Raw genomic sequence first — 21,935 nt, forward strand, 5'->3', positions numbered from 1 at the left:
ATATGAAGACTTCAGAACAGACCCAAATAGTCAGATCTACAGATCTGATCATGCGCCATAGAGATCACAGTCCATTAGAAGATTCGCCCTCTTAGATCTGGACTAGATCTCACCAAATAAGATATTCAACCCAAGACACTTGCTCAATCCAAATGAACTCCTTTGCTTTATATAGGCAAGCTCCTCCCCAAAACATGGAACAATACCACGAGCCGACACCAAAGAAACACAAAACCATCGGCTAGATACCACACAAGAAACCCCCACGTGCTTTTCTCTGCCTTGAAATGTGTGCACTGGGTAGACGCACCCCCTGAACGGCTGGCCGGCGTCCCTGGACGCGGGTTCTGCATGGTATACCTGCGGGGACGCACTTTCTGAACCGATTGCCTGCGTCCTTCTTAATTTTCAACAAACTGAGAGTCTTACCACTGGAGTTGCCATCAAGTACAACATCTGTAACATACAGTCATACCAGAAAACATAATGCCAACAGTGTGTGTTCTGTGTTATTGAAACAACGGATCGATCAGATTGCCAATACACAGAAAATAAATGGAAAGACAGCACAGAAATACAGTAAGCACACAAAGACACAAGCAGTTTTTAATAAGGAGTTCACCCTATTCTCCAGGGCTACGTCTCCGGTCCAGCTTCAGTGGTGGCCTTGTTTTATTGTCTTTCATCAGAGAGATTACAATGCAGGTACTCAATATGAGTTCTCTTGAAGCAGATTTTGCTTGGCAGGGTGGTTCTTGGATCCCCCAAGCCACTCGGAGTACACAGACTCTTGTTCTTCCTACCAACTTTGTGACCTTTGGTCTACAGTGGAAAGATCCAACTATGATGCTCAATCCGGACAAATTCCTCTATGGGAAGGCTTGATTCTTCAAGCTCTCTGGTGCTCGATGCTGCTTGCGGTCAGCTCGGCCCTCTGTCTCCTCTGCTTGGCTTTACTGCTCTCTGTGCTCAGTCCTCCTCTCAGGGTTCACTGTTCACTGTCTCTCTTGGTCGCTTGGACTCTTCTCTCTCTGAATCTCCCTATTCGACTGTCTCTGTTCATGGCTTTAGCCATTCGATCTCCATGCCTGTTCGGTTCCTCTCCTACTTGTGTCGATTCTCCTTCCACCTGTGTGTTGGGAGTTCCTTGTTCGGTGTCAACATGAATGCTCAAGAAGTAGCCACGTGTCTCCATCAAAACAGCGCCAGCCTGTTCGTCGATTCGTTTCTTCGGTTATGTCGTGGATACGTCCTTTCTCCACCGTGGCGGTCAACGAATTCCAAATCCCCTTAAATCGTGGTTTAATTCCCTGTCGATTCCGCTTCTGTCTATCGGGGCAATCTCAGCCGTCCGATTTGGGCTCCTCCAAATCCAACGTCATACACACGTCAAGCGCAGTTGACTTGCTCGACTGATAACACGCGATCACGGCGGTTTTTCTCTCACCTCCACTGCCACGCGTCGATCGCTGAGTGGGATCGCTCCGCTCTCCTCCAAAACCTCTTACTGTTCAAGGGCGCCCCGATCAATACCGTCGGTTTCCAGGTCATGGGTCCCACCTTCGTACGTTGGCGCTTTTCGTTTCTCCGCCCGCGGTTCTCCGGCTCCCAACGTGACCAAGGGCTTAAGGCCCCTCCATTTCGGCCCTGTTTTCCCAGCGAGGCGCTAATCGCGCATCAAAAATCAGCTCCTTTTCCCGTTCCGGGGCTCCTAAGGGCTACATCGACCTCCTGCGCAGTCTCCATGGGCCTCGGTCAGCGCGCTTTGACCGAGGTCCTCGTCGTTCCATGCCGACTGCCATGGCCACTGGTTCAGGGTGTTTTCGATCGTTGTTTTGGATTCTTCAAGGATTTGTTTCATCCCGATACAGTCAGGGTTCTTTGAAAGTCGTTTATGGATCCGATTTGGATCATTGAGCAAAGGAGGTGGTAGGATATTTATCACAGGTCCTTGCTAAGAGGGTATCTGAGTCACAGCTGACTGGATCTAGGTTGGGAAACTATTCACACTCTGTGTGGGACTGTTTATGAGGATGTCTTTAACTTCTTCAGCCTTAGGGGAGGGATGAAATGAGAAATGGGGTGAACTGACAGAAGCTTCTTCATTTTTTACTCTAGAAGGAAATGAGCCAAACAATACACAATGTTCTTCAGGATATTCCAAGACTTTGGAGGCAGACTCAGGGTAGTTTATCACAACTTTTTGAGAACTGGTTGATGATATTTCTGGAAAAGATCTTATGGAATCTAGAGTAACAGGGGTCTGCGCTTTCCAAATCCTCTGGGATATGATTTTCTCAAGGTTAAATATAGGAGGAGTTTTCTGTTGGCTAGTATCAGAGCGAGTATGAGGTCTCCAGAAAGCCAGGGTGTTTAAAATAAGATTCAGACATTGGAGTTTCCAAGGTGAGAGATCTTCAGCCAACAATTCCCTTGCTCACCTAACAAAGGGAATGTAAGACTTGTCGTACACAAGGAAAAATACTCTGATTCGTTCCCTGGAAGCGACGCCAGAAGATGTTCTAGCTTTTTTTATCTCCCGACGCAGATGCTTCAAAATATGTAGAAGCCTCCTAGAGACAACCCTCAGGTTGAAGGAAAAGGTCACTGCCTATGGAATCCTAGAGGAGTGATTTTGAACATTCTCTAAGGGCTTTCTGTTGCACTCCATATTTCACATAATTTGACGTAAGTTAACTCAGAGTTTTGTTCAATAGCCCTTCACCAAGGTAGACTCAAGCATATATATCTATATATATATATATATATATAGATATGGGTAGATATGGCTCATCTCCAAGAGGAATGTCCTGATTCGTGTGGCCAACACACAACAAAATGTAGCTTAATATTGGCATTGTAGTAGAGATGAATGGGAGGAAGGAAAGGAAGGAATTTGATACAGAGGGCTGGATAAAACACAAAATCCTAAGGAACAAGTTCCAATAGAAGTATGGAAGGATGAGGAGGTGAAAATGCAGAAATAGTGGAACACAAATTAAGGTCTCAAGCTCTATGCCTCATGGAAACATTTTGTCACCAAAAAACAATTAGTAAATATGTTCTCACACAAGTACAACAAGCTATGTAAATCTATCATTTACATAGGTATTGTTTACTACTTCACAACATACATACAACCATAAGTGAGAGTGAAACTTGCCACTTCATTAGACAATTTTAGAGGAGGAAAAACATACATGAAATTATACAAAGAAGGGAAAACATACTACACATTACTCTGCTTGGAATCAACAAAACTGCTTCATTAACCTTTGAAGATAGAGTCCAAATCACCAATCCATCATAGTTAACATTTCTATAAGCCCGAGCACCTCATGAACAAGCAAAATTGAACCAAAAGTGGAACCACTTTCTCTGCAAACAAAGCTTAGAATTTGCAAAAACAAAATTCAGGCCTCTCGAGTGCAAAATTTAGGAACCTTTCTAAAGAGTTTCTTCCCTCTTTTTATAGGGAGAAGTGAAGCTTGAAACAACATATACAAAATATCTCAGCCATACTCCAACTGTCTGATCGACTAATTGTCTCAGCATGTGGAGGTTCTGTTGCCCCAATCATTACAACAGATTTAATACCTTCCTTAAGATACAGAAATTTCAAAAATAACAAAAGTGGAAAAACTGAATGATGGCCACAACAAAATATTCTCATGCCATTTCTTGTGATTTCCTTTGATCAGGCCACATCTCTACCACAATTTTCCTCCACAGTTACCAACCGATACGCTTGTCACTTTCCCCCTTAACTATTTGAATTCCCCACTTTCTAGAGCTAGAAGCGATCGAATGTGGTGGCCTAAGTGATGCTCTGTAACATAGATTTCGACTTATCCATCCTCTATTACTTCTATGTTACATTATCGAAGCCCAATATATCCTTTAACATTACCACAACGTCACTTTCGATCCGCAACTCATCGTAGTTTTATTTAAAATGAAATTACGAAAACATAACCTTCTAATGTCTTCAGCCCTCTTATGCTTAGCTCCTTATTTCTTCTCAACCATGGGACCACTTCCTGTGACAAAAGGCTTTAGAGCATAGGGGCTAAAATATTAGAGCCTCCTATCCTCGTAACTTCATTTGAAATCACCTTCCAAAATCGTAAAGTTCTGATGCCACCGTGATCCTTTTTCCATTGGCCCTCTTATCGCAACTCCTCCGCGGAACCGGGTGCCATGACTAGAGGCTTAGCCCTGAGGGGCTGCGATATCAGAGCCTTTCTTTATTGTAACTCCTTTAAAATAAGCGTTACGAAAATTGTAACCTTCCAATGCCTCCCAACTCCTCTTGTTTCGCCGTCGGGTGGAAACTTCTAGGTGGGACCGACCCGCTCACAATAACCCAACGCATTCGAATTGGCACTTTAACAAAGTCGTCGGGGTAACAACCGTCGGGCGGATTCTGTCAATTAACACTTATGTTGACTATCGCACCGTCTAATGATAGATCCCTGCGAGGAATGGAAAAAAACATGAAGTTTTTCGTTGTTCTTTACAAAGGCTCGACTCCTCTGTTGGTTTGTCTTTGTGCTCTTTAATGCCACTCTTGAGAAACTCCTATCCCTTCTTCGCCCTCTTGCAACCACTCCAACAAGTGATGCATACACATATATGGACACTCAGCCCTGTCAATAAAATATGGTATTATTATAATTTGACTGTGTAATAATGATGAGATTGCAGAAGCACTGGTTTATAATAGAATTTTGGGCCTCTCATCACTACACACACGAACCCATTTTTATGAAAATTCAAAGAATATAAAGATTACATTATGGTTCGATCTAGATCCATAAATATAGGATCAAAAGACCTTTTTAGGGAAAAATTAAGCAACTATAAAAATTATTTAGCAATTTGCCTACATTAAACAAATTACATGGCAATTTCAAACAACTCCTATCCTAACAAACCACTCATTAAGGAATTAACTCTTTTGGTAAATGTTGTTGACCTCTCGGTCAATGAGAATTATAGATGCCCCTGCATCAAAAGGGGGGCCAAAATTTTCATTTAATTATCAATAAGTATTAGGTAGATGGTAGGTACTCAACTTCCATAGAATATTTTAAGTAGTATATAAAAATAAGGGCTGAAATTTATTTCCAAAGTATTTATGTCATTTTTCCCTTTTAATTAAATTTATTAATTAAAAATATCATATAAAACAAGTCAAGTTTTTTGGGGATTTGGTATTGATAAGCCATGGTATTGTAACAAAACCTAATTACATATTAAGAATCTCCATGATAAAGTGGGGCGAATCTCTATGGTTAAGAATCTTGTTACATTAGTTTTTACGATGTATATAAGTTTAAATTATATATTAGTTTTTTTATCATTAGTAATAATTATTATTATTTTAAATAAAATTATAATTTAGTTAATTTTTATGGTTTTTTATTTTATTTTATCAAATTGACATGTATAATGAAGTAAGTGTTTTGATGTTTATTATAGGTTGATGCCTATTGACATTTACTTATAATTGCACTAGTCATATCTCATTTTTTTGTGAATTAATGTTCTGTACTACTCAAAAAAATTGTATTACATCACTATCACGTTCGATCATAGAGGGCAAAAAACACCACATCAACCTTCCCAGAAGCCTAAGAACACAAGAGACTACAATGATCAGAATACAAATGGATCACGACCAAATATGGCTTACCTATCTACCCAAACAATCCATTCCCAAGTACAAACCATATTGCCCACAAAAAGTTGATGTCTAACACTAACATACAAGAAACAACCTCCCAAAAAGACGTAGGATATCTGGAAATTGCACCACTCTTGGAGAACTAGAAAACAATTAGAGACTCTGGGCCACGACCTTTCCTTAAACACAACATCAACTACAACCAACAGGGATGACAAAAAACCAATGAAGTGAGCCCAAACCGATCAAAGGCTTCCACAAATACATATAAGCCACATCCCACCATAGACAAATAACATGGTAAGAAAAGGGAAAACCAACTTCCAATTAACAACGAAATAAAGTCATCACATAATACACAAAACTGCAACTAGGTTATGTCGTCGTAATCTTTTGCGTTGAACAAAACTAGAACCATCATGAAATCCCCAAATTGTGCTACCCACCGCCCATGCTCCCTAGTCATTATCGATAGATGAGATATTTACTGGAACCCTTGCACTGGGACCAACAGGATTCAACATGTCCCCACCATATAAGTCACAACCAATATCACTCTCCACATGGGCTAGACGAGAGTCAATCCTATCCAAGTAGAACCTATGGTTCCTTAGCATCCTCTTGACATCCTCTAGAGAAGAAAATATGTTATATTTCTCCACTTGTTTATCCCTTAATACCAAGCCGAACAAGGTCTTCATTTTCTAATGAAGAGCGATCAAGTTTAAATATTGTTTCCTCCTACCACTGGTGTGTTCAGGGCCTATAACCCAAGCTGACATATCTTCTAGGAGGTTTGAATCCAAGAGTGATTTCCTTTCCTCCCCTGCTTTGGACTCGAGCTCTCAGATTTCCTTATGAGTATCAAGCGAAATTGCGTTTAAATATGTGAGCGCGAATCATGGGCAAAGAGTCTTGCCCCACATTGCCTAGGCTGAGCCCTTCCACCTCCCCGCCTCTTACTCCTCATCCTTTCCCTAGGTGGCATTATCAAATCTCGGGGAGGAGACTTAAAATCAGTAAATATGATTTCCTCTATGTGCAAAAGAGCAACAAAACTGACTTAATCAACCTTCAATAGAACCAAGGAACCAGTATACCAACTTGTCACAATAACACTAGATAAAAGACTTCACTTTGGACGAAGACCCACCATAAAGGGCAAAGGATGAAACTTCCTCAACCAAAGACCCTTCACTCTTAACCATTGAACAAGAAAGGAGCAAAACCAGGACCCATAAAATTCGGCACCCTAAATAGTGCAACTAGACACCCAATTCCCACAACCAACCCTTGACTTGCCACAAATATAAGATCCCACAAGCAAACCCTAGAAAATTCTTCCTACTACATCATAGAAATACCACATTAAACTAAGAGAACAATACCCTAGACACGCCCCGACACTAGAATAAACAAACACTCTCAGCGAAAATCCCATACAAAAGACAAAGATTTAAACAGAGAAAAATGAGCTCATAATACTTGTTACTAAACCCACCAATACGTCTATACAAGGTAGCCAAAAGAAGCAAATATGAGGCCCAAGTGAGCGTTATATGCTTACACATTGATGCCCCAGCAGGACCTCTGGAGCGAAGACTTCCATCAACCATGAACAGAACCAAGCTCCACGGATGCCTCAAACAACCACTCCCCAAATACATAGAGCAACATGAATTCCCTGCCAAACCTCAAAATTCATCTCCTCCCATAGCACCAGGATTGTTACGCAATACAAATTCACAAAGAAATCACTTTGAGAGGCCGAGGGCCATACCTCGACTCCTCTCCATCATTGCTAATGCTTTCACCAACTCACAAAGCCCATAAATACACCATCATCCAACTATTACAATGCATGCTCATGCATGCAAAGTGTTGGCCACATCCTCTACACATTTAAGTAATGATACATACTCGAGGGTGGTCAGCTCATCGCGCAAGGCCTCGTTCTATCTGCCACAATACCCCATCAGGGAATTTTAACAGAGACGTATCTCAAATGTTATGTTACATAATTCCATGTATTTGAAAAGAAGTGAATAATTCTATGTGAATGGAGAACAAGAAGGAATTTACTAGTCCATGACTATTATCAAAGTGCAGTATGGTAATTGCATGTGGACTTGGATATGACCTATATATTTGAAAATGTTATCATACAATCCCTTTGTTATCAAGAGTTTGATTGAATGGGTGTATGCACAATAACATTCCCCGTTTAAAGATTATTTACTTCATATTTAATTTATTTTAAATTAATAAAATGAAGTTTTTGTATGACGTAATAGTTATGAGAATATAATTATTAAATATTGTATCTATATATTTTTAATTCATACTTCATCAATGGTTAAGAAAGTTTCAATTTACCCAAATCAACTGTAGTAAAATAAATATACCATTGTGTTTCACAATATCATGAAGCAATGGCTATAAATTATAGGTTGGTATTCAACTTGTAGATCCTAATCCATGACATTTTTTTCACTTATTCATTTGTTGTATTTTAATCAGTTGAAATTTTACGAAACAAAAAAGTTTTACATCAATGTTATTTGCTAATTAGATTATGGAGCTTCCAATCTCAATAAGACAATGTGGATACAATGTTACTCGTGATATTTGAAGGTTGACATCTCTCATGTTAGTTCAATTTGTAAATCTTAGTTCTTTTTATTAAATTACATCTAGGAAACCTTTATTTCTAGATGCAGGGTCTTTTTATTTTATTTTATTTTCAATTTCTTACTTTGTTGATCTTCCTTGCATCAAGAGGATGATGTAAATCCAATGCTACTCATTTAATACCCCAAGACGACCACCTACCATCTTAGTTCAATGTATGAATCTTACTCCCTTTTTATCAAATCACACCTAGTGAATTCTTATTTTTGCATGGGGTGTCTTTTTGTTTTACTTCATTTTGTTTGTTTTACTTGTTCACCTCACTTAATTGTCCCCATTCTAACTTTTTTAATCTTACCTTCATTTGTAATTTCTTTAGTGTTACTTTCTTATCTTCGAGGTATTTAGAATCATCTCATTGGATTCTTAATCTCAAAAGGCAGGATGCACAATACATGTTTATTTTCTCTATTTTAATTGGGTATTTCCACGTATGTAAGCCCTCCCTTGGTCACATTGATGACCATTTCTAATTCACAAAAAAACTCCCTTCTTCAACCTAATATCATTGAATCAAAACTTCACAACAAGGGGTTTAAATAAGATTTAGGAAACAAGGCCATGCATCCTTATATCCATTTATGAGTTTTTCAATCCTAGGCATTTTGAGTTATAAAGTGACAACTTTCCATTTTAAAATTCACATGTATGAGACCCCTAAAGCTAATTTTTGGATTTTTGCAAGTATTCTATATGATCTCTCATCTTTTGTATGTTTTGGCTTTTCAAGTGTGGATTTATCACTAGTTCATTGACTCTAGAGACATAATGTCTCTATAAACTAAAAATCCATAATATAAAAACCTACATTCAACACACAAAAGTATCCAAGTTATTTTTGGTTCCTTTCTTCTATAAATTCACTATTCCTTCCATTCCATAAGGCCATCAACTCTTGGATAATGATCTGTCGTTATATTATGATTAACCTGGATAAATTGGTGACTCTTAATGCATTGATGCCCATCTATTTGTTATGCGAAGTGATATTGTGCTTTCTTTTGCCTCATTGTTTTGTCTCAAAGTTTATTGCAAAATGTTGGACCATTGTATGAGCATATCTTAATTCCATGCACTCTTGGAAATAGAAATAAGTCCTCTCCTCTTTTGAGAAACTTTGAAGTATGGATATTTTCTCTTCAATCACTCTTGGAGCCCCATTGTCCATGTGTTTCTCTCAAGTGAAAATCATGCACATCCCTCACTTTCACTCATGTTGTTCCTTTGAGCTTTCTCATGTTCTCCATGTGCACACTCCATTATGGAGTAATCTTGGTGACACTAGAAGGAAAGGTGGATCAACCATTATCACTAAGGGCGATTAAGTGCATGCATGCTTGTACATTTGGTTTATATCTTGCTATAAGAAAATTATCATTATGATACCATGTGCATAAATGTCTTCAAGCAGTTTGTAATATGTCTTCTATGGAAAGTTGTCTCACAAATTGGTTCATAGATTTCAAGTATTTTCGCACTTTGTCTTTCTATATACTCTGGGGGATTTGGAGTTGCAGAAACGAAAGGATATTTGAACAGAAGATCTCAAATATCCGAGGCATTGTTGTTAGCATCATCACATACTATAAGGAAATTGGGCTGAAGTTGTCGAAGCCCCATAAGAGAGTTTCTCAATAAGGAGGTTTGGTCATTTTTCCCAATAGTATTATTTGATGTGGCTTCTAATGCCAAAGTTTGTGGCAGTGGAGCTTTTCTAGTGACGAGTCCTCACAGTTTCCACCACTTCAGATGGCTTAGCAGCAATGGGTCAAACAATAGAGTAGAATTAATTGCACTTTGGGCGGCTATTCTCTATGCACAATGGGTTGCAATTGGGGTCCTTGCAATGAATGGCAATTCTAAGGTGATCATTGATTGGGCCTTGCAAATTTCTAACTTCATATCACACTCCCTTATATACTGGATGCAATGTATCAAGATATTGATGAGATCTTTCCAGAGTTTATCTTTTTCTCACATATTCAGAGAATAGAACAATGTGGCAGATCTTCTATCAAAGGAGGGTTGTTACTACGAGTGAGGTAAGATCTTATATTCATTATATGAACATGGCTCCTTGTACAACAAGGGGAACATTAAAATATAAAGAATTGGTTACTTTCCTCAACAAAAACTATGTAACTATCATATATTTTGATATTGATTAATGTTTTCATTTCATTACTTCGTGCAGATCAATAGATGTAAGTAATGGTAGGAGACAATGCCTAGTAGTTTAGATAGATGGATAGTTTTTGTAGGGACATTATGATTCTAAGAATATCTTTGTTGATGAGTATCCTTATTTTGTGGACTATAGAAGCAAGGATAAGACTTTGATCCCCATACTATGTAATTACTTTTTAAATTAAAGTACAATTTTTTTATTCATTGAAAAACAATGGTTTCAACTCAATAAGTCACAATTGTTTTTTATAGAGTATGGGTGCACTTCAATTTTCCATCCTCAATCATATTTTGATAGCTATAATATATTTCTCAAGTACTTTTGACAAACATCATATTGATTAATGGATACAAAATTGAAGAGGAGAATTATCTTCGATTTGGAGACAAAGGGACAAACAAAGGTAACAAATCACACCATCATAAAGTTACAAATTTTAATTGCAAACACTCAAAGACACAAGATGACAACATCTGATATGTGCAAACAAAATCACTCATGCACGACACAATGTGACACACTTCAACTTTTAAAGCGTTTTTTTATTTACGAAGGGCCCATTCTCCATTCCAAGTCCTATCCATGAGGCAATGCAATGACAGTGATACCTACACTTGGAGAAGCCATATGGTTCATTTCCCACTTATGAAGATTCATGATCAAGTTTGAAAAGCTTTGCAAAATACTCAACAAAAGCACAATGCTAGGGATGATCAACATCAAGCCAATCATCAATGTCACTTAAGAGTCAAATCTCTAATTTGTCTTTAGAAAGAGTGATTTAAGGAGAAACAAAAGAAACATTGTTATGATATGGTTCATACACCATCCTTGAGCACATTGGAGAGAACACACTCAAGTTGGATCTCCCAATGTGCTTGGGCATTCATCTAATATTCAATGCAAATGTAAATTGCTTGAATATATGAACTGTTGATGCTAAACAAATATGAAGATTCTATTGCATCAAAGTCCTAAAGAAATTGTCACTAAAGTTCACAAAAAAACTAGACACACATATAGTTCTGTTGTGCAAAAATATATGAAACCAGATAAAGAACCTTATAACTTTGTCAAACTAAATTGAGAGAACAATCACCAGGGCAATAAATGATACACCTTAGAACATACTTGAGCACAGTGTCCCAACAACTTCTAGGTGGAGAGGTTTGAACCTCAAAGGGATAAAAATAAAACTATACCCATCATTTAGTGAGCAATGCAAAAGAGAAATTCGCACCAAAAAATATTATTAAAGTTTCAAAATAAAAACAAACACAAAATTATTAATTTATTTTTAAGACATACTGTAGTGAACAACTTCAACACAAAATCAGAAATAAGTTGTCATGGTACAAACACTGCTAATATTCATAATCATGTAATTCAAATACCAAACCATGATCACAGAATCTCAAAGTTCAAATGTGCTAACATTGCCTCACCGCGCCGATACACCAACCCTCATCCGCGCCGATACACCAACCCTTATTATTAATAATGGTAAAACACATTACAATATTAAGAACGATACACCAACCATTATCATTGATAATGCTAAGACACGTTATCATAGTGGGAACAATACACCAACCCTTATCATTAATAATGCTAAGACACATTACGATATTGGGAAATCTCAGTGTATAGTCACACGTGAAGACCAATAATCACAATAAATCTCTTTCTTTTCCCAACTTTTATACCATTACAAAGTTAAAGCATATGAGAACTGAAGTGTTTTGTATGCTTTTAGTAAAGTAGTTATAGCCAAAGCTAAGGTTGTGAATAAGTTGGTTGTTGATCGGCTGATATTTTGTTCTTGCAATAAGTTTTATGTTTTTATATTCTATTGCACAATTTAATTAATTAATATTTAATTCAGAGTTACCTTGCTGCCCATTGAGTTTGAGTCATGGGTTGATACTTGTTGCTTTAATAAGCTTTATGCTATTCATATTTCATTGTACAATTTTTAATCAATGATTAGTTTTCATTGTACAATTTTTAATCAATGATTAATTCATAATTATTTTGTTTCTCATTTTGAACGAAGCAATAAACTATGAGTTCATGTATTTTGACCAGTTTGTTTCTCATTTTGAACAAAGCAACCTATACAAAGCAACTTAGGTTTATAAGTTCATGTATTTTGACCAAATTTATATATATAAAGAGTGTAGTTTAGGTGATTGAGAGAAGGTTATCTTCTTTATCAATTATTTATTAAAATTCAGTAATGAAAAACCATATATAAAACAAATATAATTAAAAACTCACCTAAGTATAGCAATTTAAATCCCATCATAAAACCATTTCCAAATATTATGAAACTTATTTCAACAACAAATAGCAATTAAATCAATAATTAAACCACATTTATTAGCAAAGATAATACAGATCCCAATACACACTCTTAAATCAATAATTACATCACATTTATTAGCAAAGATAATACAGATCCCAATACACACACTTAAAAATAGCTGTAATGTAAACAGATTTGTTTTACCAAATCAACCTAATCATATAGATAGCATGTCAAACATTTGTATTTAATAGGTAGCATGTTAAACATTTGTATTTAATCATATAGATAACATGTCAAACATTTGTATTTAATCATATAGATAGTATGTTGAACATGTGTATTGCCTTCAAACATTTGTATTTAATCATATAAATAGTATGTTGAACATGTGTATTGCAATGGAAGGCAGGCTCATTGTATATACTAATTTCAATTTTGGCAAATTACTTATGAAAACCAATGTAAAGTGAAACTAAGAAATTATTAAAGTCAAGTTTTATTTGCTTATGGCCAATTTTACACATTATTCTCTTAGGAAAATGTATTGAGTCAAAAGTGAAACTAAGAAATTATTAAAGTCAAGTTTTAAGAAAATGTATTGAGTCAAAAGTGAAACTAATGTAAATGTATTGAGTCAAAAGTGAAACTAATGTAAAGTGAAACTAAGAAATTATTAAAGTCAAGTTTTATTTGACTATGGCCAATTTTACACATTATTCTCTTAAGAAAATGTATTGAGTCAAAAGTGAAACTAAGAAATTATTAAAGTCAAGTTTTAAGAAAATGTATTGAGTCAAAAGTGAAACTAAGAAATTATTAGAGTCAAGTTTTATTTGCTTAATGGCCAATTTTACACATTATTCTCTTAAGAAAATGTATTAGTCAAATTAAAATTATTAGAGTCAAGTTTTATTTGCTTAATGGCCAATTTTACACATTATTCTCTTAAGAAAATGTATTAGTCAAATTAATCTTAATTTTATTTAAAGATTTTCATTTTAAAATCTGAGTTTCAAGTTTCAACTACTACCACTATAATTTCCAAGACCTTAAGTTTCAACTACTACCACTATAATTTCCAAGACCTTAAGTGTACTACCACTGTAACCCTTATGTACCTACTTATGTCTCTTCACTGAATTTAAACCTCAGATTTCCTATTACCAATGGAAACTACCGGAAAAACTAATGAAAAATATAATTCAAAACCCAAAAAAATATATTTCCTTCAGTAACCCAGAAGAGCTTAAGACTTGCGAGAACTAGCATTGGACAGATAAACTTCCACTCCAGAGGAAGCTAACTCCGGATCATGATCATGCATTCACCTATACCAATTGAAGAAAACGCACTGAATTTAAACCTCAGAATTCCTATTACCAATGGAAACTACCGGAAAAACTAATGAAAAATATAATTCAAAACCCAAAAAAATATATTTCCTTCAGTAACCCAGAAGAGCTTAAGACTTGCGAGAACTAGCATTGGACAGATAACTTCCACTCCAGAGGAAGCTAACTCCAGATCATGATCATGCATTCACCTATACCAATGTAAGAAAACGCACTGAATTTAAACCTCAGATTTCCTATTACCAATGGAAACTACCGGAAAAACTAATGAAAAATATAATTCAAAACCCAAAAAAATATATTTCCTTCAGTAACCCAGAAGAGCTTAAGACTTGCGAGAACTAGCATTGGACAGATAACTTCCACTCCAGAGGAAGCTAACTCCAGATCATGATCATGCATTCACCTATACCAATGTAAGAAAACGCACTGAATTTAAACCTCAGATTTCCTATTACCAATGGAAACTACCGGAAAAACTAATGAAAAATATAATTCAAAACCCAAAAAAATATATTTCCTTCAGTAACCCAGATAAAAATATAATTCAAAACCCAAAAAAATATATTTCCTTCAGTAACCCAGAAGAGCTTAAGACTTGCGAGAACTAGCATTGGACAGATAACTTCCACTCCAGAGGAAGCTAACTCCAGATCATGATCATGCATTCACCTATACCAATGTAAGAAAACGTAGTTAAAAGATTTGTTGAGTCATTAATTTTGCTAATAAGACTGATGTCTCTTACCACGTGGCCATCTTGCACAGACTAACAGCACATTAGCTTAAAGATGGCGCAAGTAACTTTTTAAAACGAGATTGATGTCTCTTACCATGTGGCCATTTTGCAGAAACTAAGGGCAGATTGGCTTAAAGATGGCGCAAATAACTTTCTTAAAGTATCTAGAGGTTAGGAGCTACTCTAAGTCATATCTGAAATTTTCTGAGTAATATCTGCAATCTTCAGGATTCACTCTAACTCGTTTGACATTGCGGCTTGAGTGGGTCAATCTCCAATCTCCTGGGATGTGTTGCTCTGGGGATTCCCAGTCAGTGGGGAGAGGGTGCAAGCAACTTTCTTGATATTGTGGTTGGAGTGGGGTCAATCACCTGGGATGTGTTGCTGTGGTCATTCCTAAATGAGCGTGGACAGGGTGCCGGCACTGAGACACTGGGAATCGAACATGAACCAGTTAATGAGAACTCCCATTTATAACTAAAGCACAGTGCAAACGACATAACTCAGTTTACCCATAACAGAAGGTACTGACAAAGTGCTTTTCAAAGGGAAAAATTCAGATAAAATGCTTTTCTTAATTTACTGGGATAACGGGGCCTTATTTTACTAGTCCATACAAATTCAGGTTTACATTAACAATAGTTTTGCAAAAACTAAAAAATGCTTTGGAAACGAAACTTCGATTTTGCAGATGGAAATGCATTCTAAAAATTAGGGAATTTTTAACAATGTTTTTAATGTTTTAACCTGGTAATATATGAACCTTTCCTCTGAATAGTGAACCACTGACAAATGGTTGTGAAAAGCAAGTGAAGTGCATCAGAGAACCTTTAACTGTCAAATTGAATTTCGAGATTGAGAAACCAAACTCCAAGTTATTAACTCGGGCAACAGGAATATCACTGCCTGCTCCAAGCAAGTTATGCCTCGTAAATAGAATAACTGGAGATCGAAAAGAGGATGAAAAGGGGCAGAAAAACTGGCACAGATTTTTCAGAAGACATCAATGATCAGAGAGGTCTTTATTTTGATCGCTAACAAAAAAATTATTTTCCCATTGGAATTTATGGTCCAGCAACTGATTTTGGCGAGACACGTGGTATAAAAAAAAACCTTGGAAACTCATTTAAAGGGGGACCTAAACACATACTGCCACAGAAAGTGTTGTTTTTTGCAATTCACCACAGAAATACATTCTTCACTCAAAAATGCTATGGGTTTTCTACATAAGAGTAGAAGTGAAATAATATGGAAACTAAAAGTGGCACATCTAGACATTGAACTCCACAGCTATACAATGTCCAGCTTATCTGGCTGCCCTCGGAGAAAAGATTGTGAAAAAACTGAGTCGTAGTCACACTTCATGCGTGTTATCGTTCCGTTACTCTTCTGGCCTTCAGGAAAGATTGTGAAAAGTTTGATGTAGGGGCCAGCGCTTTCACTACAATTGAGTAGGTAGAGAAAGGACACACCATTTAATGTTCAGTTCAACTTACTGTCCCAACAAAATATTGTGAAAATCGATTTAACTGGTTTACCCATAAGGTGTGGATCAGTTGGTATGGGTTTAGTTCTCTATGAAGTTATTGGTTAAAATCTCATCGCCTAGTATTGAGGGTGGGAGCTACCTGTGGAGTATAGAAAATCGATTTAACTGGTTTACCCATAAGGTGTGGATCAGTTGGTATGGGTTTAGTTCTCTATGAAGTTATTGGTTAAAATCTCATCGCCGAGGATTGAGGGTGGGAGCTACCTGTGGAGTATAGAAATTGTTTCCTGAGATGTCCAGGCTTGATGGAGCCTGGCACAATCCTTTCACAACATCTTGTAAGTGGACAGATTGTTCTTCCACATCCATTATTGAACAACATTTGAATAAGTAAAATAAAAAATATTTTAATATAATCGTGGTTTAGCAAGTATGTTCTTAATAGATGAAAATTATATCCCTTTCAACCATTTTTTTCAAAACATAGAAGTGCAACACATCTAAAGGTATCTCACCTGCTGAGATCAAATAAATCATAAGCTATGGGCCACCTCACCCGTTTAGAATGTGAAAAGCTTGATGTAGGAGCCACACCTCATGTACTTGCACTATATGTAAATAGGTAGTAGGGGAAGGTGGTTTTGATGTAAATATGTCTCAGTGGGTATGCTTTGAAAAGATGACAATACCATCCATTGTAATAATTGACGTCTCAAACTGCTTAAAAAAACAAAAATGTGAAATACACCTAAAGGCTACTTCACTTGCTTAGATCAAAGAAATCATATGCAAATCAAATAATTCATTGGGCCAAATCACTGCTCAAACATTACTTGAAATTGTCATAATTGGCCAGATCTAATACTTCAGCTTACCTGTATGTAGCTTTATGTGCAGAGTTATCTTCTGCAAACTGCCATAGACTTGGGAGGTTTACCACATCATAAATACCACTTCAAGAAGAAGATTGGCATAGAACTAGATCTACAAGGCATTTCAAAGCTAGCTCTTTGATACATAATACTAATTAATTAGATCGAGATTGATATAGAACCAGGTCTACCAGGCATTTCAAAGCTAGCTCTTTGATACATAATACTATTTAATTAGATCGCAATCCTTTTGTAGTCTCCATCTGCCAAAGTAGTTGCTTATGCTATTGTCTTACTGGGATCTGTTACGATAAATTTTTGTTTCCCTCATCGAACACTCAGGTACCAGTTGAAGCAGGGTACTCAGAGCTAGTTTATCGAGTTACAAAGTCAAAGCCAGGAGCAGGGTAAGAGGTTCTTTCTTTCTTCCTTCTTTCCCTCACACAAGACCACATCTATTGTCTTACTGGGATCTGGTAAGAGAATTTTTTGTTTTCCACATCGAACACTCAGGTAGCAGTTGAAGCAGGGCACTCAGAGCTAGTTGATTGAGTTACAAAGTCAAAGCCAGAGCAGGTTAAGAGGTTTTTTCTTTCTTCCTTCTTTCCATCCCCATTCTTTGTTCTTCTACTCTTACATTCCTTTTCTTAAATGACTGATATAAATTATAATTAAGAGACATCTATACACACATCGTATATATTATTTGTCCAATATTTCTCCCAAATCTATCTAATCTATCTAATTATAAAGACCAAAACAGATCCCTACACAATCAAACGTAAACAAATGAAATCCTAAAAGATTATTTTCTTATAGGACCAAGACAGGTCCCTACAGAATCAAACCTAAACAAATGAAATCCTAGGAGATTCTTTTATATTTTATTGAAATTGGAAAACCTAACGTGAGAAAATTTGGAAAACCTAATGTGAGAATATTAGGAAAACCTAATGTGAGAATCTGAGGTGTAGAGCACAATAATTCAATTCCAAAGCCAGGCCATCTATGTGACTGATAAAATGAAGATAAAACTTAACCTTTTATTGCTAATACTGAATATCCAAGTAAGACAAGCAATTGCAGCTCTACTACTCACAGAAACAAGTAAACACCTAAGCCCTTCCAAATAGCGGAAATTATATTCTGAAACTGCTACTGGTATACATGGGCAGCCAATCCAAGAAGGAGAACCAGCAGAGGCAATATCTCAGAAACAGTCTGCAAAGATACTGCTCTCTTTTTACTGCTGGCAGAAGTAGTGTTAGCGTTAGGAGCTGAAGCAGATCCTGCATGCCCACACCACAAATCATATTATATAACAGATTCAGTCCAAGTGTCTTTGCACCTAACTCTCACATCTGATTCATTCAAGCCCCTAACAACAAAACCGGAAATAAAAAATATCTAGGTTTATGCCAAGAGAACAAACAAAAACTTTATTAATGAAGAGGAGAAGAAAAAAACTAAACCTGGAGAGGTGCTGTTTTCACCAACTGTCAAAACAACAAAGAGAGAAACTATAAGGTCTCACAAAAACTATAAAAAATGGTGATTTTTGAAGAGAAAATGGGGTTTGAGGTAGAAACGTACGTTTAGAGCAACCGCTGGCAGAAGCATTGAGGCCGCATTTGATAGGGAGTTCGAATGCCTGAGTGATGTTGATATGGAATTGCGTAATGAGTGCAGTATTGTTCAACAGCTTACACAGGCATGCCTTATTAGTTTTGTACTCTGTCACCAGTGGAGAGCAGCAGGAACTGGGTGGTTTCGTAACATTCAGATAATTTGCACAGGGCACAAGCGCGGTTATGCAATCAGTACTACCGCTTGAATCTTGCCCTCTCGCAGGGCCACATAGACTCAACAGAACCATTGCCATTGTTCCAAAATATACACCGTTTCTGCTCATGCTTCCCATTTTGAAACAAAATGAACCCAACAATCAATCGATCGATATGATTTCTAAATGCCCAAAACCACAATCAATGTGTCTGAGAACTGATTTCTCAAATCCCCAGAGCCCAAACAATCAACTGTGTGGATTTCTCAAAGCCCAAACCTAAACACCTAATCGATTTTGCAGCAAGGCAGGAGAGGGGAGGAGGAGATGGTTTGAATAAATTTTCAGACCCCAGCTTTTTATTTTGTTAGTGGGAATGCCAGAGTACCCGAGTCAGTGAAAGTAAAGTATCGTGCTGGCCACTGGTTTATCATAAATGCATGCTTCTAGTTCCGTGTGCCCTTGGTCTTCCCTGAAGTTGGTGGAAGTCGGTAGTGAATTCGTGTTCTTTACGTGTCTCGTTGTTATCCTTAGATACAGCCCCTAGATCAAAGCCCAACATGATGTTTTTATTTTTTCAAGGACGAATTATTGAAAAGCAGCAGAGCCAAAAGAGTTGTTCTGATCCTTGCAAACAACCCCTAGGTCAAAGTCCAACCAGATTTTTTATAATAGCCATTATTGAAAAGAAGCCCAGACAAAGTGATTGATGACGATGTGCACCTATCTAAATAGACAGATTTAAGTGATTTAATGACAGTTCCACCATTTGGGTTTGTCGACACTGGGAGGAACCATATCATTATTATATATAAATTAAAACACACCACACTAATCAGTATGATGTAGGAGTGACAACAGAAAACAGTCGACCGAAATTATGAAGATATATATAAAAAGTTGAAGGCCATTTCTTTCAAAATGGATGTTGCCTATTGTGTATTCACAACTCAAGCGCTAAGGCCATCAAATAAGTGTCACCGACTCCTTACATTATTTTCAATTGGGCTGTTGTTGCTGCAAATGTCAAAAGTGAAATGATATTGCAGATTTTTATAATATTTTGGGCTTTTGCGTAGCTGTTGGTATTACTATTGGCATAGTGGATAGAGCGCAATGAGGCAATACACGTGAGAGCAAAGGCTTCTGGTATATTGGGCGGCAAAGACAAAAACTCCAAAATAGAGAGACACGTGATTTGCAGAATTTTAATTATTTTAATTGTACGAGGCAATACACGTGAGACTTGGGCAAAGGCTTCTGGTATATTTTGGGCGGCAAAGGCAAAAACTCCAAAATAGAGAGGCACGTGATTTGCAGAATTTTAATTATTTTAATTGTGTTGTTGTATCACAAATGGAGTTGTTTTTATAGATTTTTTTTGGAAGTTTTTTAAGTGAGTTTTTATGTCTAATTTTTTTAAAATTTAGTAAGAATTTATTGAAATCACAAGTTTGATGGGTAATCTTTGCACAATCGAAGTGCTCTAAGAGTTTTTCAGGGCACTGAATCCATATCTAAAGTCAAAAAACCCGTTTAAATAACACAAATGAAGATTTCACCTCAAATTTTTCCACTAGATTCAGGTACAGGAAAGTACAAAAGATCACACTAAAAACCACTGTCATCACAAATTACCTACCGATCCAGTAGATATTGAAAGAAATACTCTAATGGCTATTGATAAACAACGTTCAGAAGACTTAGCCAGTGATAGAAAGTGAGAGAGCTTTCCAGCAGTGGAGATGCGCTCCAAGGAGCTAAGACAACCACTGACAAGGGAAATGCTAATCACCATAGTTATGGAAAAGTCTATTTGTTGTTATTGAAACACTACAAAATGATCCCATAACCATTTAAATTATTATAAATTAATAATTATTTACTTAGATCTTAGACTTTTGTGATCCATATTGTAGATAAATAATTACATCATTAGGATTTGGTCAAAATAATTTACATCATTAGGATCAAATTCTAATGATGTGATTATTTTGAAAAACATTTATCTAAATTATTTACTTACTTAAATTTATTAATAATAATTAATAATACAGTGTGAGTGGGCCTAATGGTTAAGAGCATGTGTTTCCTCATAAGAAATTATAGGTTCAAAACCAAAGGGGTAGAGTATGTATGCCTTCCCCGAGATGGATCCCTTGTCCCACAAACAAGGGGTTCTTATACACCAATGGAATCTATATTGATTTTTTATAATAGTATTTAGATTATATATATAAATTTTAATTTTCCTATATGAAAATATTTTTAATTTTAATTTTAATACATATATGCACTTTTAAATGTAAGCAAGTTATTCATCTTTTTCATTTTTATTATCTTTTAGTTTTTATTATCTTTTTAATTGAGACAATTGTATGTTTTTTATTATTATATAATTGAATTTTTTTTACAACATATCACTACAACATCTCTTCCATATTAAATTGTAAAATAATTTTAAAATATAATTATTATTTAATCAAAAATATAAATCAGCTTAGATCCATCTTAATTCAAGATGTACTAAGCTGAGAGGGATCAAACCTCTTTTCACTATAAAAGAGGTTTGCATGTCGAGATTTGATCTCTCTCTGCCTTGGATCAGTTTGCATGTCAAGAGATTTGATCTCTCTCTCCGTCTTGGATCGAGAGTTGAGATGGATTTAGGTTGGTTTAATTTCCCCTTTTAAATAGCCTATATTCCACATGAATTCTATGAGTTATTTTTATTTTATTTCAAAGGAGTTAAAATGTTTACATTACAATACATCTCATACTTACATTACAACATCTCTACCATATTGGGTTGGAGAGGGCC

General features: G+C 36.3%; 1 protein-coding gene across 1 annotated transcript; it reads right to left on the reverse strand.

The window, feature by feature from the left end:
- Positions 1–18,354: 18,354 nt before the first annotated feature.
- LOC149239269 (non-specific lipid transfer protein GPI-anchored 9-like) lies at positions 18,355–19,654 on the reverse strand. The gene is made up of 3 exons (XM_089373378.1): positions 18,925–19,654; positions 18,804–18,827; positions 18,355–18,620 (listed from the first exon to the last, which is right to left on the reverse strand). Exons 1-3 carry the CDS (start codon positions 19,250–19,252, stop codon positions 18,487–18,489), a joined length of 486 nt encoding a protein of 161 aa, XP_089229504.1. The 5' UTR covers positions 19,253–19,654; the 3' UTR covers positions 18,355–18,486.
- Positions 19,655–21,935: the final 2,281 nt, after the last annotated feature.

The sequence above is a fragment of the Pinus tabuliformis genome, chromosome 8, assembly GCF_031772625.1.
Source record: "Pinus tabuliformis cultivar Carrire ecotype Pingquan chromosome 8, CPIR1, whole genome shotgun sequence".
Classification (NCBI taxonomy): Eukaryota; Viridiplantae; Streptophyta; class Pinopsida; order Pinales; family Pinaceae; genus Pinus; species Pinus tabuliformis.

Coding starts and splice junctions, on each gene's coding strand:
- LOC149239269 (XM_089373378.1), bottom strand. CDS start 19,252: ATGGGAAGCATGAGCAGAAACGGTGTATATTTTGGAACAATGGCAATG. Junction 18,828..18,924: donor TGCCAGCGGTTGCTCTAAAC/GTACGTTTCTAC, acceptor TTGTTTTGACAG/TTGGTGAAAACAGCACCTCT. Junction 18,621..18,803: donor TGAAAACAGCACCTCTCCAG/GTTTAGTTTTTT, acceptor GTGGGCATGCAG/GATCTGCTTCAGCTCCTAAC.